Below are 15,082 nucleotides of genomic sequence, written 5' to 3'. Positions count from 1 at the left end.
ATTTATTAAGTCTATTAGTTTTTTTATGGAGTCTTTTGGGTTTTTTATGTACAATATCGTATCATCTGCAAATAAGGACAGCTTTACTTCTTCTTTTCCAATTTGGATGCCTTTTATTTCTTCTTCTTGTCCAATTGCAATGGCTAGTACTTCCAGTACTATGTCGAACAGGAGTGGTGAGAGTGGACATCCCTGTCTTGTTCCTGTTCTTAGGGGTAATGCTTTTAGGTTTGCCCATTGAGTATGATGTTAGCTGTGGGTTTATCATATATAGCTTTCATTATGTTGAGCTATGATCCTTCTATTCCCACCTTGTTGAGAGTTTTTATCAAGAAAGGGTGTTAGATTTTGTCAAATGCTTTTTCTGCATCAATTGATATGACTCTGTGATTTTTATCTCTCAATTTGTTTATGTAATGTATCACGTTTATTGATTTGTGGATATTGTACCATCCTTGCATTCCTGGGATAAATACTTGGTCATGGTGTATGATCTTTCTGATGTACTGCTGGATCCTATTAGCTAGAATTTTCTTGAGGATTTTGGCATCTATGTTCATGAAGGATATTGGCCTGTAGTTCTCTTTCAGTGTGTTGTCTTTATCTGGTTTTGGTATTAGGGTGATGCTGGCTTCATACAATGAGCTTGGAAGTGTTCCTTCCTCTTTAATTTTTTGGAATAGTCCGAGGAGGATAGGTTTTAGTTCTTCCTTGAATGTTTGGTAAAACTCCCCTGGGACGCCGTCTGGCCCCTGGCTTTTGTTTGCTGGAAGCTTTTAATAACTGCTTCAATTTTTTTCCATAGTTACTGGCCTATTGAGATGTTTAGATTCTTCCTGATTGAGTTTTGGAAGGTTATATTTTTCTAGGAAGATGTCCATTTCCTCCAGGTTGTCCAGTTTGTTGGAATAGAGTTGTTCATAGTATTTTTTAAGAATCCTTTGTATTTTGGTGGGGTCTGTTTTTATTTTACCTCTTTCATTTCTGATTTTGTTTATTTGGTTCCTCTCTCTTTGCTTCTTGGTGAGCCTGGCTAGAGGTTCATCAATCTTGTTTATCCTTTCAATGAACCAGCTCTTGGTTTTGTTGATCTTTTTTATTGTTTTTTTTGGTGTCAATGTTGTTTATCTACGCTCTGATCTTTATTATTTCCTTCCTTCTGCTTACACTGGGCTTTTCTTGTTGCTCTCTTTCTAACGCTTTGAGTTGTAGGGTTAGGTCATTTATTACCATTGTTTCTTGTTTTTTGCAGCAGGCTTGTAGAGCTATGAACTTCCCTCTCAAGACTGCTTTCGCTGTGTCCCATAGATTTTGGATTGTTGTGTTTTCATTGTCATTTGTTGTCATGATGTTTTTTATTTCTTCCCTGATGTCTCTGGTAACCCAGTCATTTTTTTAATAGTATGCTATTTAGTTTCCAGGTGTTTAATTTTTTTGGATTGTTTTTATTGTAATTGATTTCCAGTTTTATGCCACTGTGATCTGAGAAGATGCTTGATATGGTTTCTATCTTCTTGAATTTGAAGAGACTTTGCCTATGTCCCAACATATGGTCTATCTTTGAAAATGACCCATGTGCACCTGAGAAGAATGTATATTCTGTGGCTTTGGGGTGAAATCTTCTGAAGATGTCAATTAATTCCATCTGGTCTAGTGAGTCATTTAGGATTGATGTTTCTTTGCTGATTTTTTGTTTAGAGGATTTGTCCAATAGTGATAGTGGGGTATTAAAGTCTCCTACTATGATTGTATTGCTGTCAATCTCTCCTTTGATATCTTCCAGGATTTTTTTTATGTATTTGGGTGCTCCTGTGTTGGGTGCATATATGTTTTCCAGAGTTATTTCTTCTTGTTGGATTGCTCCCTTTAGTATTATGAAGTGGCCTTCCTTATCTCTTGTTATGTCCTCAGTTTAAGTTCTAATTCGTCAGATATAAGTATTGCTACCCAGCTTTTTTTTTCATTTCCTTTCACCTGAAAAACCTTTTTCCATCCTTTCTCCCTCAGTCTGTGTGCATCTTTTTTTCTGAGGTGGGTTTCTTGTAGACAGCAGATATATGGGTCGTGTTTTCTTATCCACTCCATTACCCTATGTCTTTTGATTGGGACATTTAATCCTTTTACATTTAAAGTTATTATTGATAGGTGCTTATTTGTCGCCATTTTTATTCTTTATCCTTGTGTTCCTTCTTCACTTCCTATTTCTTTTTTATTTTTTTTTACAGCAGACCCTTTAGCATTTCTTGCATTGCTGGTTTGGTGGTAATAAATTCCCTTAGTCCTTTTTTGTCTGTGAAGCTCCTGATTTCACCTTCAATTTTGATTGATAGCCTTGCTGGGTACAGTATTCTTGGATTCAGACTCTTCCTTTGCATGATTTTGTATATTTCATTCCATTGCCTTCTGGCCTGATGAGTTTCTGTTGAGAAATCAGTTGCTAGTCTGATGGGGGTTCCTTTGTAGGTAACTTTCTGTCTCTCTCTGGCTGCTTTTAAGATTCTTACTTTGTCGTTGGTGTTTGCCAATTTAATTATAATGTGCCTTGGCGTCGGTTTTGGGGTTCATTTTTCTTGGGACTCTGTGAGCTTCTTGGATTTGTGTGGGTTTGTTCTTCCTTATATCAGGGAAGTTTTCTGTCATTATTTCTTCAAACAAGTTTTCTATTTCTTGCTCAGTTTCCTCTCCTTCTGGAACCCATATTATGCGGATGTTGTTTTGTTTCATGTTGTCCCAAACTTCCCTTAGGCCAGGGGTGGGCAAACTTTTTGACTCGAGAACCACAACGGGTTCTTAAACTGGAGCGGATGGCCGGAACAAAAGCATAGATGGAGTGTTTGTGTGAACTAATATAAATTCAAAGTAAAGGAGCTGAGGGGAGAGCAAGAGAACCCTCGCTCTTTTGGCTCCGCGGGCCGGATAGAACAGCTGAACGGGCCAGATGCGGCCCGCGGACCGTAGTTTGCCCACGGCTGCCTTAGGCTCTCCTCCTGCTTTTTAATGTTTTTTCTAGAAGCTGCTCTACTTGGGTATTTTTTCCTACCTTGTCTTCTAGCTCACTGATGCAGTCCTCTGCTTCTTCTAGTCTACTCTTGATGCTTTCTATTGAGTTCTTTACAGCAGCGATGTCATTTTTCATTTCTTCTTGGTTCTTCTTCATTTCCTCTTGGTTCTTACTCATATTGTCGAATTTGTCTTCCATTCTTTTCAGCCACCTTATGACCATTTCTCTGAATTCTTTCTCTGACAGGTTGCTTGCCTCCATTTCGTTTACTTCCTTTTCTGTTGATGCCTGCTTTTCTTTCATATACAGGCTGTTTCTTTGTCTCCCCATGGTCTCTCTTCTCTGGGTGTCTGGTTATGTAGTTCTCTCTCTTTTTATCCCAGGCAAAATCTGACCTTTCCGTGGTGGAGTGTAGAGCTCCTCTGAATCCACATGTTTGAGCCAATTGGGGACCGGTGCTCTGGGGTTCACAGCTGTTCCGTGGATGCCGCAGTTGTAGATTTTCAGGCTTCCGATAACATCCACTTTTCCCTTCAAGATGCGTGGTCTCCGTGTCCGAGCTGGTGGCTCCAGGAGGGAACCCAGCAGCAGTGTCATGGGAGCCCCATCCAGAAGTCCCCCTCCTTCTCCTGAAGTATAGCTGTCCCTTAACTCACCAACAGACACTCCCTGTGCAACCCTCAGTTGTTCTTTCTATCTACTCCGGGATAAGGCTCAGGATAAGTCTGTCTATTCCACCTCCATTTTTTTTCCTCCTGAAATTTTCTCTCTTTTGTGTTTTAATTTATGATATATTAGTTTCCTGTAGTTGCTGTAACAAATTATCACAAACTTAGTGTCTAAAAATAACACAAATTTATTCTTTTACAGTTCTGAAAACCAAAGGCCAAAATCGCTTGGCAGGGATGCTTTCCTTCTAGAGCAGTGGTTCTCAACCTTCCTAATGCCGTGACCCTTTAATACAGTTCCTCATGTTGTGGTGACCCCCAACCATAAAATTATTTTCGTTGCTACTTCATAACTGTTATTTTGCTACCGTTATGAAACATAATGTAAATATCTGATATGCAGGATGTCTTAGGCGACCCCTGTGAAAGAGTCGTTCGACCCCCAAAGGGGTCGCGACCCACAGGTTGAGAACCGCTGTTCTAGAGGCTCTTAGGGAGAATTTTTCCTTACCTTTTCTAGCTTCTGAAGGAGCATTCTAGTCTTTGGTCCTTCTGCATTTTCAAAAAGAACAATGCAGTATCTTTCAATCTCTCTCACTTTCTGTAGTCAGCTGACTTTTTTGTTGTTGTTGTTGTTCATCATGATTTTTTTTTTACATATGTGTCCTTATTCCCCCATTACCCCCCACCCTCCACTCTTGCCCCACCCCCCTTGTCTGTGTCCATTGATTAGGCTCATATGCATGCACACAAGTCCCTTGGTTGATCTCTCCCCCTTACTCCTACCTTCCCTGAGGTTTGACGTTCTGATCAACATTTGTCAGTCCCTGGATCTGTTCTTGTTCATCAGTCCATGCTGTTCATTATATTCCACAAATGAGTGAGATCATGTGATATTTATCTTTCTCTGCCTGGCTTATTTCCCTTAACATAATGCTCTCCATCTCCATCCATGTTGTTGCAAATGATAGGAACTCCTTCTTTTTTACCGCAGCACAGTATTCCATTGTGTAGATGTACCACAGTTTTTTAATCCACTCATCTGCTGATGGGCATTTAGGCTGTTTCCAAATCTTAGTTATGGTGAATTGTGCTGCTGTGAATATAGGGGTGCATATATCCTTTCTGATTTGTGCTTCTAGTGTCTTGGGATATATTCCTAGAAGTGGGATCACTGGGTCATTTTTTCCCTGACTTTTACCTGCCTGCCTCCTTCTTATAAGGAACCCTGTGTTTACAAGGGCCCATCTGAATCATGTACCCATCTCAAGATCCTTAACTAAATCACAAATGAAAGTCCTTTTACCACATAAGAAAACATATTCACAGGTCCTGACGATTATCTATGGACATCTTTTGGGAACCTTCCACATAGTCTGTCTCTAGTCTAAGAGAGTGGAATATCTGTTCAATTTAAGCCCTCAATGGGAACATATATTTTTATAGAACAGTTTGCTTTTCCATTGAACCGTACCATTTATTGGTCACATATTAATTGCTGTATGTTTTTTCTCTTAGAAAAGTAAAGCCATTCTTTCTTCTGAACACTTGGAATCACAGCTGGATGAAGTAGTTTAAACTGTCTAGTACAGAGGTGTTAACATTCTCACAGAGGCAGCTACTATAACACCAAGGTCACAGAGGAGGAGACATCAGAAAAGTTTCTTTTATACTAACACTAAAGGGAAGCAAAACATCACAGAGAAAGAAACCAAGAAAAAAAAGGAACAAGAAGAACTATAAAAACAACCAAAAAATCAATTAAGAAAATGGTAATGAGTACATACCTATCAATAAGTACTTTAAATATAAATTAACTAAATGCTCTGGTCAAAGGACATAGAGTGGCTGAATGAGTAAAAAAACAAGATCCATCTAAATATTGCCTACAAGAGACTCACTTAGGATCAAAACACACATATAGACTATAAGTGAAGGATGGAAAATAATATTCCATGCAAATAAAATTTTTTAAAAGCTGGGGTAATAAAACTTATAAAAACAACGTAAATTTTAAAACAAAGACTGTAAAAAGAAACAAAGAAGGGCATTACAAAATGATAAATAGTTCAATCCGAGAAGAAGATAAAACATTCACAAATATTTACACACCCAACATAGAGGCATGTAATTATATTCAGCAAATATTAATAGATGTAAAAGGAGAGATTGGCAGCAGAACAATAATAAAAGGGTATTTTAATATCCCACTAAAATAAATAAATAGATAATCTATACAGAAAATCAATAAGTACACATTGTTCTTAAATAAACAAAAATTAAACCAGATGGATTAAAGTTATTTACATAACATTTCATACAAAGCATGCAGGATAAACATTTTTTAAAGTACATATGGAATAGCTTCACAATAGATTACATGTTAGGTCATAGAAAAGTTTCAATATATTTAAGATGATTAAAATCATACCACATACCTTACCAAAACACCATATAACTGGAAATAAACCACCAGAAAAAAATGGGAAAAAACACATGGAGACTAGTCAACATGCTATTAAACAACCCATAAATTAAAGAGGAAATCAACCATAAAACCAAAAACTATCTTGAGACAGGTAAAAATGAAAACATAACTCTCCAAAATCCATGGAATGCAACAGAAGCAGTTCTAAGAGGGAAGTTCATAGCTATACAAGCCCACCTCATGAAACAAGAAAATTTCAAAATACCAATATAACTTTACACTTAAGGCATTAGAAAAAGAGGAAAAAACAAAACCCAAAGTTAGTAAAGGGAAGGAAACAATAAAGATCAGAGTGGAAAAAAACAAAATAGAGACAAAACAAGAAAGTAAGAGATCAATAAAATTAAGAGCTAGTTCTTTGAAAAGATAAACAATATTGATAACCTTCAGCCAGACTCATCAAAAAAAAAGGAAAGATGGTCCAAATAAATAATAACAACTATAACCACAATAATTATTTAAGGAATAAGATAAAAATATTTAAAATGTGACATCAAAAACATAAAATGTGGTGGGGGAGACTAAAAATGTAGAGTTTAGAATGTTTTCACACATAAATTGTTATTAGCTTAAAATACACTGTTATAAATATGCTGTTCTATATCAACCTTGTGGTAACAACAAAGCAAGAACTTATAATAGATACACAAAAGAAAATCATCAAACCACAAAGGGAGGTAGCAAGAAAAGAAAAAAGGGAGAGAAACTACAAAATGGCTAGAAAACAATGAACAAATTCAATAAGTACATGGATATCAATTACTTTATATGTAAATGGACTAATTTGTCAAAAAACATAGAAAGGTTAAATGAATAAAAAAAATAAGACTCATCTATATACTGTCTACAAGAGATGCACTTCAGATGTAAGAGCACTATAGACTGAAAGTGAAGAAATGATAAAAAATATTCCATGCAATTGGAAACTAAAAGTAATCTAACATAGTGATACTTATATTAACAAAATAGACTTTAAGACAGAAAATGTAATAAGAAACCAAAAAAGGCAGACATTATATAATGGCAAATATCCAACACAAAAATATACATTTGTAGTTATTTATGCACCCAGCACAGGGAATATGTACTAATGTATATATCCCTATTTAAATATATAAAGCAATCATGAACAGACCTAGGGAAAACTAGGCAGTGATACAATAATAGTAAAGGATATTAATGTCCCACTTGTATCAATAAATAGCTCATGGAGACAGAAAACTAATACAAAAACAATCACCTTAAATGACACATTAAGTCAGAAGGACTTAACAGGTATAAACAGAATATTTTACCCAAAATTATCAGAAAGCTCATTATTCTCAAGCACACGTGACTTCTCTCAGATCTATCATAGGTTAGGCAAAACAAGTCTTAAAAAAATTAGTAAGATTGAATTCATATAAAGCATCTTTTCTGACCACACTGGTAGAAAACAACAACAAAAAATTCAATTACAATTAGAAAACTGAAAATTTCACAAATATGTGGAGATTAAACAACATGCTTCTAAATGACCAGTGGGTCAATGAAGAAATCAAAAGAGAAATAAAAAATATACCTTGAGACAAATGAAAATGGAAATACAACTGGCCAAAATATGGGATTCAGCAAATGCAGTTCTAAGAGAGAAGTTCATAGTGATGTCTACCAAAGAAACAAGAAAAATCTCAAATAAACAACTTAACTTTACAACTCAAGAAACTAGAAAAAGATGCAGGTGCATGAACACACTAACTGTGCACCTATATTTAGAGCACTTCCTCCTGAGAGACAACTGAAGGACAATTGAAGAGTTTCTGTGCAACAAAGAAGAGAGAGAGACCATACAGAGAAGACAGGGAAAATGTATGAGCCTCCCAAAATCTAAAAGAACCTATCAGTGATGAAGTAGCCAGGAGTGCCATTGTTTATATTCCTCCTGCACTTGGATAGTGCAGGTAAAAATTCTTCCCAGGTAGTATGTCAATTATACCCCAATTTACAAAAAAGTGAGCGATATGATGAAAATATATGCACTGATAGTAGTTCATTGGGTCTATTTAGGGTGTAAATTCATTTGTGCAAGATCCAATTATTCTTTCACTAGAAATTTAAATTCCTTTTTGAGAAAAGTAAGAACTGAGTGAAATATGTACTTCAGTGTGATTTTATGCCTAACAAATATATAGGTCATTGCTTTCATCAACACAAAAGGGGAGAAGTATAATAAAGAACAAAAGTGTCTGGTCTTTGGAAAGTTTTAGCATCCACTGTATTTTAATATTAAGGTATAAATTATCTAAGATGAAATTTAGTTTTGAATAATTTTCACCCTACATTAAGCCCCAGTCTTCTTGGGTGAGCTTAACTATTGGTATAGTTACTAGAACTTACCAACAAATAGCAACCTAGGTTCCAGAAACCAAATCTATGGGGCTCAATCTAATCTTAAAATATAAATGCAACTATTAGAGATAATAGACAATGTTTAGTACCTCCCACCCTGTATTGGACCATCCACTGCCCAGCTAACCTGTTACCTGGAATCAGCTTCAAGGAATTCTCCAGATACTCATCTTCTGTGATAGGGTGGCCATTTAACTTCAGCTCCAGGGTGAAACCTTGTACGGCCCAGATAAAGTCTGGAAAGAAACTCACAAACTCTTTGGCATCTTCTACTCCACCATGTCTAGGGGAGGACTTTGCCCTGATGAGTTTTGTCAACTCTGTCACATAACTAGGACCTGACTAAGGAAAAGGAACTTTATACCCGCAATTCCTACACTTCCCTCAAAAAAATTATTATGCCCTGGGTTCCCTCTGCTCCACCAAAGGCCACTCAGCCCCAGGGAAAGAGAACTCAGCTTTGTCTCCATTCCCATCGATTTCTCAATAAAACTGGGAAGGATACTGCAGTTTCTCCAAGGCATCATTGTTGATAGTGCTCATGCTGTTGTACACAAAAGTGCTACTCAGAAGCACAGCCAGGGCAAAGATCCATGAGTCATTCTTAGGATCACCCTAGAAAACATGTTAGAAAAAACATTTAGGAGTCTTATTTTCAGAAACTCATTCAGTTATTTGTTCAATCATTTTTGATTTATTATTCCAGATCATAGTGTGTTTGGTACAAAGAAAAAACCTTGAAATCAGAATTAAAGGCAAATCTCAGCCTTGGCAATTACAGTGACATTTCTTGTGATCTCAGTTTCCTCACCTATAAAAGAATTCTAATTATTTTTTCCTCAAAGTGTTCTTTGTTTCTAAGTGGGAGTAAATACAATAATTTTGAACAATTCATTGCTCATAAGTGACACCGCATGTTCATTTAACAAAAAGTGAACTATAAAATATCTACTATGCTAGTCACAATTAAACTCTCAAAATAAAACCAAGTAAATTAAATATTTATGAACTACTACTAAATGTTACATATTTTTCTTAGTTATAGGGAAGCAAAAATGAATATAATTGTTATACCTGAGATATGGTATTTATAAACATTTGAAAACAAATGCAACAAAGATGACAACAATATAATTAAAAGGTTAATAGTAATAGTGAATGTTAGTGAAAACAACAGGCATTATATAAAATAAAAGTGATGAATCGGTCAAAGGGGAACAAAATATACTGGAGTTAGAGAAAGAGTAGGTTTATAATATGAAACATCCCTTAAAATTTTGTGCTGAATGTTAAAGGATTTATAAAATCTTGATTTGAAGAAATGAAAGAAGCATGCAAGTAGAAAGATCTGCAGAAGCAGAATGAGAATTAGAATGCAATAAGTAGAGTTATTGTTCTGACTGGCACAGAGCAGAAGGTAGGTAGAGAAGATAAAGCTCAAAAGCAAACTCCTGTGAAGAATAATGAAAAGCCTTGAAGACCGGCAAAAATTTTTGGTTGCCTAAATTATTGCAGAAGCCAGCAACTAGTTGTAGTATAAACAATGTATAACTCAGCTCAAGACTCTTGAATTAAGTTTCTCAATGAAGGCTTATTGCAAAGGGTAAAATTATTCACTTCAGTGTTCAGAAAGAAAAGATCTTATCTAATATAACACATTATTTAATTTACCTAGAAATGAGTTTCAAAGAGGCCAAAGTCTGCCTCATTCAATATAGTTAGATTTCAGCATTTCAAGAATAGATCACAACAGTTAAATTACAAAGGATCATGAAAAGATAAGGAGAAAATCCAGAATAAAAAGGATCTGTTTGTGACTCTGCCTTACCTTTTCCACATCACCCAGGCCCTCAGTGTCCAGAAGGACTAGGGTGTGGTTGGGCTTGGAGGGGTGGGGCACACACCACATCCAGATGCCCTTGGTTTCAGACTGCACCGTGGAGCCCAGAGGGAAACCTGCAAGGGAATGGGAAATGCAACACACAGTGACAACAGAGAGTCCAAGAAGCCCATGGGCCACAAAATGAGACTTACAGGGTTATGAATGCCCTAAGATACAATATAGTGCTTTCTCCATTTCAAGGGTGTCCAAATTTGTATACCATCTAACTACTCATACTTTTACTAGCAGTTACACCTTTTCACATAAATTTGGTTTATTCAGACTGCTAATTCCATTTTGCAATGTAAATATATCCCTGTTCATGTCTAGGAGGCCCTACCCACACAGTGGATGAGAAAAGGGGTATGCTACACATAAGAAAGCTTTGATTTTTATCCCTTCAACAATCACGACTCCCTAAAGAAGTAAGTTGAATGTACTGTAATTAGATCAAGACTTTTCAATAGTCTGAGGAATGAACAGGACAACTTATTCAATATTATTTATTAAGCACCCATTATGTTCTTGGCATTGGGGATATGTTCAAGGCTCAGGAGATATAGTAGTGGCTAAAATATATAGAAACAACTTCTCTTTGGAGTCTTATAGCCAATGAAAGCTAAGACCCTGGTAATTTATAACCAGTTTATGAGCCAGGCAGGTGAAATCTGGTCTTAATGGATGGGAGTATGGAGAGACAGGAATGGAAAAATAAATAAATAACAAATAAACAAATAAATAATTAATAAACATACTTTATAAGCCCTCATAAAAGATTGTGGCTGCATCTCACCTTTTACTTGTTTTGAAGATGCTCTGAATCACAACTAATTCAAGGAATCCCAGCAACAATTAAAACATTCTTTAAGAGAAACATTATCACATCACATTTACTCTAATTTTTTTTCTATTTTGAGGGAAAACAGAACTTCTGAGAGCTCCACACTGAAACAGGATAAAAAAGGTGTTGATGTGTGGTTGATGCTGTTTCTATATTCTCTTTTTCTGCCCATGAATTTCAGTATGTTGTCCTCTATTTTTCTTATTCATTATTTTATATTCCCAGTGTCAGATTCTCTTTACAGTAAACCATGTTCATGGGCTTTGTAGGATTTGGATATGCTAGTCTACAAGATATTCTGCAACACCATGTACAGTGCTCTAATCAGAATTTTCATGAAGGCTAGCTAAAGTCATATAAAAGATAAACTAAGTGAGCTAAAAGATAAACATTCTGATTTGTGTTTCTTTTAATCAATTACTGTGTGCTTACTATGTTCTACACACTATCCTTGTTGCTGCAAATTTGACAACAAAGACTCCAGGTAAGGTTTTTTCCTCTACTGATTTTAATTTTAATATGAGAAGAAAAACAAGTAAACATGTAATTATATAAAATATGTTCATATTTTGTTAAATTTAAGTGGAGAGGCAACATGAGACAGGATGGGCAGGGAAGACTTCTTTGATAACTGACATTTGTGCAGAGCCTTGAATAAAAGGAGCTAGCTGGGTAAAGAAGAAGCAAGTATTGCGGGCAGAGTGAACCACAAGTTCAATGAACTGGAGATAGGAAAGGGCTTGCAATTTGCAAGGGCAAAAAGGAGGCTGGTATGGTTGTATCATAACCAGTGGTGGAGAAAATGTATAAGATATAAGAAAGACTAGGTCACAGTGTGCCTCTGAGGAGTGTGGATTTTATGTAAGAATAATGCAAGCTTAAGGAAGGCATTAAAAGCAGCTAGATGAAACTTTGGTCGCTTTGAAGATAATTTATTAGAGAGGGTCAAAGTAGAAAAAGGACACTTCATTAAAAAAATATTTCAGGCAAAAGATAAGACTGATTTAGCCTCATAAATAAAAATCTTAAAAATTTTATTAGTCCTGGTCAGTGTGGCTCAGTTGGTTGGAGTGTCATCCTATACACCTAAGAGCTGTGGGTTCAATTCCTGGTCAGGGCACATACATACCTAGGTTGAGGGTTAGATCCCCCCCATTGGAGTAAGCACTGGAAGGAAATGGATCTCTCTCTCTCTCTCTCTCTCTCTCTCTCTCTCTCTCTCTCTCTCTCCTTCCGTTCCCACCTCTATCCTTTCCCCTGTCTCTAAAATCACTGAGCATGTATTCCAGTGAGGATTAAAAATAAATAAAAATGATAAGAAAAATGGAAAAAGATATTTGAGATATATTTAGTAAGAGTAACAAGAGGGTGGGTGTATGAATTGGATGTGGGAAATAAGGTAAGTGAGGGATATCAAGTTTGAGGCTTGAGACTAGAAAGTTGGTAAACTACTGGGAAGAAAATGATTGAGAAAGCAGAAAGTGTGCTGTTATTTTATTTGGTTTCATTTGGGTTTCAAAGTGGGGATTTATCTAGACTTTTAATGTGAACATAACTTTAAGTGGAAAACCTTAAAAAAAGAAAAAGATAGCTATTTGACTAATGAGTCTGAATGTCAGAAGAGGTACTGAGGCAAGAAATATCCATTGCAGAGATATGAGAATAAAACTGGCATTCAAAGTGCAGAGATTGGATGAGTTCACATTGAGAGAGTATAAACAGAGAAAAGATCTCAGGGCCAAGTCCTGGAGGAACCTACAATTCAGATGAGTAGATGAAAAGTTGGAGACTGGTAAAGAGATTGAAGAGAATTAAACACAAGGGTAGAAAGAAACCCAGAAGAGTGTGGTCCTCAGAAGCTGAGTAAATAAACAATTTCAAGGAGCAGAAAGATATCAAGTATGCTATAAAATGTCAAACAGGGAACTAAGATGGATCCAAAAAACATCCACTGATCATACACAATGAAGTCCACTGGTAAATATAACAAGATCATTTAGTGGACTGTTAGGGCTAAAAACAGAAGGGGGTCAATTGAAAAGAGAGCTGGGAAGAATAGAATTGGGAAAGGAAATTAAGACAGACAAAATATTTTAGCTTGAAGAGGAGTAAAAAGGAAAAAAATGAGGTGGTAGTCATAATGAGATATGGAATCTATAGAGAAATTTTAAGATGACAGATATTCAAGCATGTTGCTTGGTTAATAAGAATACCACAGTAATAGAAAGCAAAATTTCATGTGGGAGACATAACTTCATGTGAGAGAGCTTAATGCCTGTTAGGTAAGAAAAGATGTCTCTAAGAGCACTAGTTTGGGAGACTTTCCTTTTACATGTAGCAGACACATAGGAGTAAGAACTAGGAACAGAAAAAGGTCAAGTTGCAAGTTTGCTGGTAAGAATTAGAATTAGAAAATGTGTTTAATAAGAAATTTGGAATCTTCCTTCCTGTGACCCTAGAGAAGTAGTGAGAAGCTAAGATTCAGTTGGAGTTAAGCGAACAGCCTCTGTCAGAGGATTTCACTCACCACACTTTTCTCTTGCAAGACAGTTCATCAAATAGGATTTTCCTGTATGATATAGCCCAATGATGGCCACAACCACCACTGGTTGAGAAATCTTGTAAAGAATCTTTAAGGCTTTCTGGTTCACTGACATCTGCTCATCCTTGTTTTCTACCAAACATATGGGGACCAACATGATGGGTCCAGATGTCATGGAAACCTGCAAACCCAAAATAATTTCTCTGTAGTAGTAACATCTCAAATTCATTCTCTGCTTAAAGGCTAATCAAAGCATGTGTACATCAGCAGAGGGCCTGTGGGACCTCTGTACTTTTCTATGGCACAAAAAGTAGGATAGCATTTGATGGTAGTGATGAAACACTAGACACTATCAGCCTCCCAAGTTTTACTTCCATAATAAAAATAAAATTCAAGCAATGATTCTCATCCATTGCTGAGCTCTGTGACAGATGCATTGCAAAGCTGACCTCACTGCTCATTATAAAAACTTTGCAAATTTGGACTTATTGTACCCACTTTGCATGTCCTATATAATAAAAGCCTAAATGCAAATCAACTGAATGGCAGACCAAACAGCGGAACAACCAGTGGAACGACCGGTCACTATGATGCACACTGATCACCAGGGGGCAGAAGCTCAACACAGGAGCTTCCCCCTGGTGGTCAGTGCACTCCCAAAGGGGGAGCACCACTCAGCCAGCAGCTGGGCTCATGACTGACGAGCTCAGTGGCAGTGCTGGGAGCCTTTCCCACCTGCGAGGCAGTGCTAAAGAGCAGCGAGCCGAGTGGTAAGGAACAGCGAGCAGGTGACTGATAAGAAGCGAGGGGTCCCTGAGTGCAAGAGGGATGCCCACCTGCCAGCTTAGGCCCACTCCCCAGGCCTAAGCTGGCAGGTGGACATCCTCCGAGGGGTCCAGACTGCAAGAGGGCTCAGGCCGAGCTGAGGGACCCTCCCCCAGTCCATGAATTTCATACACAAGGCCTCTAGTGTAGTCAATAAAGTTCAGAAAGACTGAGAGATATGCTCAAATTTATATATGAATAAGTGGTAGGTCCTGGATTTGAAACCAAGTGAGTCTATGTCACTATACCATGCTTTGCAATCACTTATCTGGCAGAATAATCTTTCTCAACAACATTGATTACTCCATATACTCCTAGAAATTGTTTTCTTAATTTCCTTTTCAGTCTGTTCATAGTTAATATATAGAAATGCAACTAATGTTTGCATGTAGACTATGTATTCTGCTACATTGCTGAATTTGTTAACTACTTTTAACGTTTTGGTGT

At 36.8% G+C, this 15,082-nt stretch overlaps 1 protein-coding gene across 1 annotated transcript; it reads right to left on the bottom strand.

Moving 5' to 3' along the window:
- Positions 1-4,992: 4,992 nt before the first annotated feature.
- Positions 4,993-13,985, bottom strand: LOC308241097 (guanylate-binding protein 6-like; the record flags this gene model as incomplete). Its single annotated transcript, XM_080654649.1, has 5 exons — positions 4,993-5,056; positions 8,673-8,876; positions 9,051-9,160; positions 10,374-10,501; positions 13,796-13,985. The coding sequence occupies 5 exons, from the start codon at positions 13,983-13,985 to the stop codon at positions 4,993-4,995; spliced, it is 696 nt and encodes a 231-aa protein (XP_080510775.1).
- Between the last annotated feature and the right edge of the window lie 1,097 nt (positions 13,986-15,082).

Source organism: Plecotus auritus (genome assembly GCF_963455305.1).
Source record: "Plecotus auritus genome assembly, chromosome: 2".
NCBI lineage: Eukaryota > Metazoa > Chordata > Mammalia > Chiroptera > Vespertilionidae > Plecotus > Plecotus auritus.
This window is presented reverse-complemented; position numbering and strand designations above follow the sequence as displayed.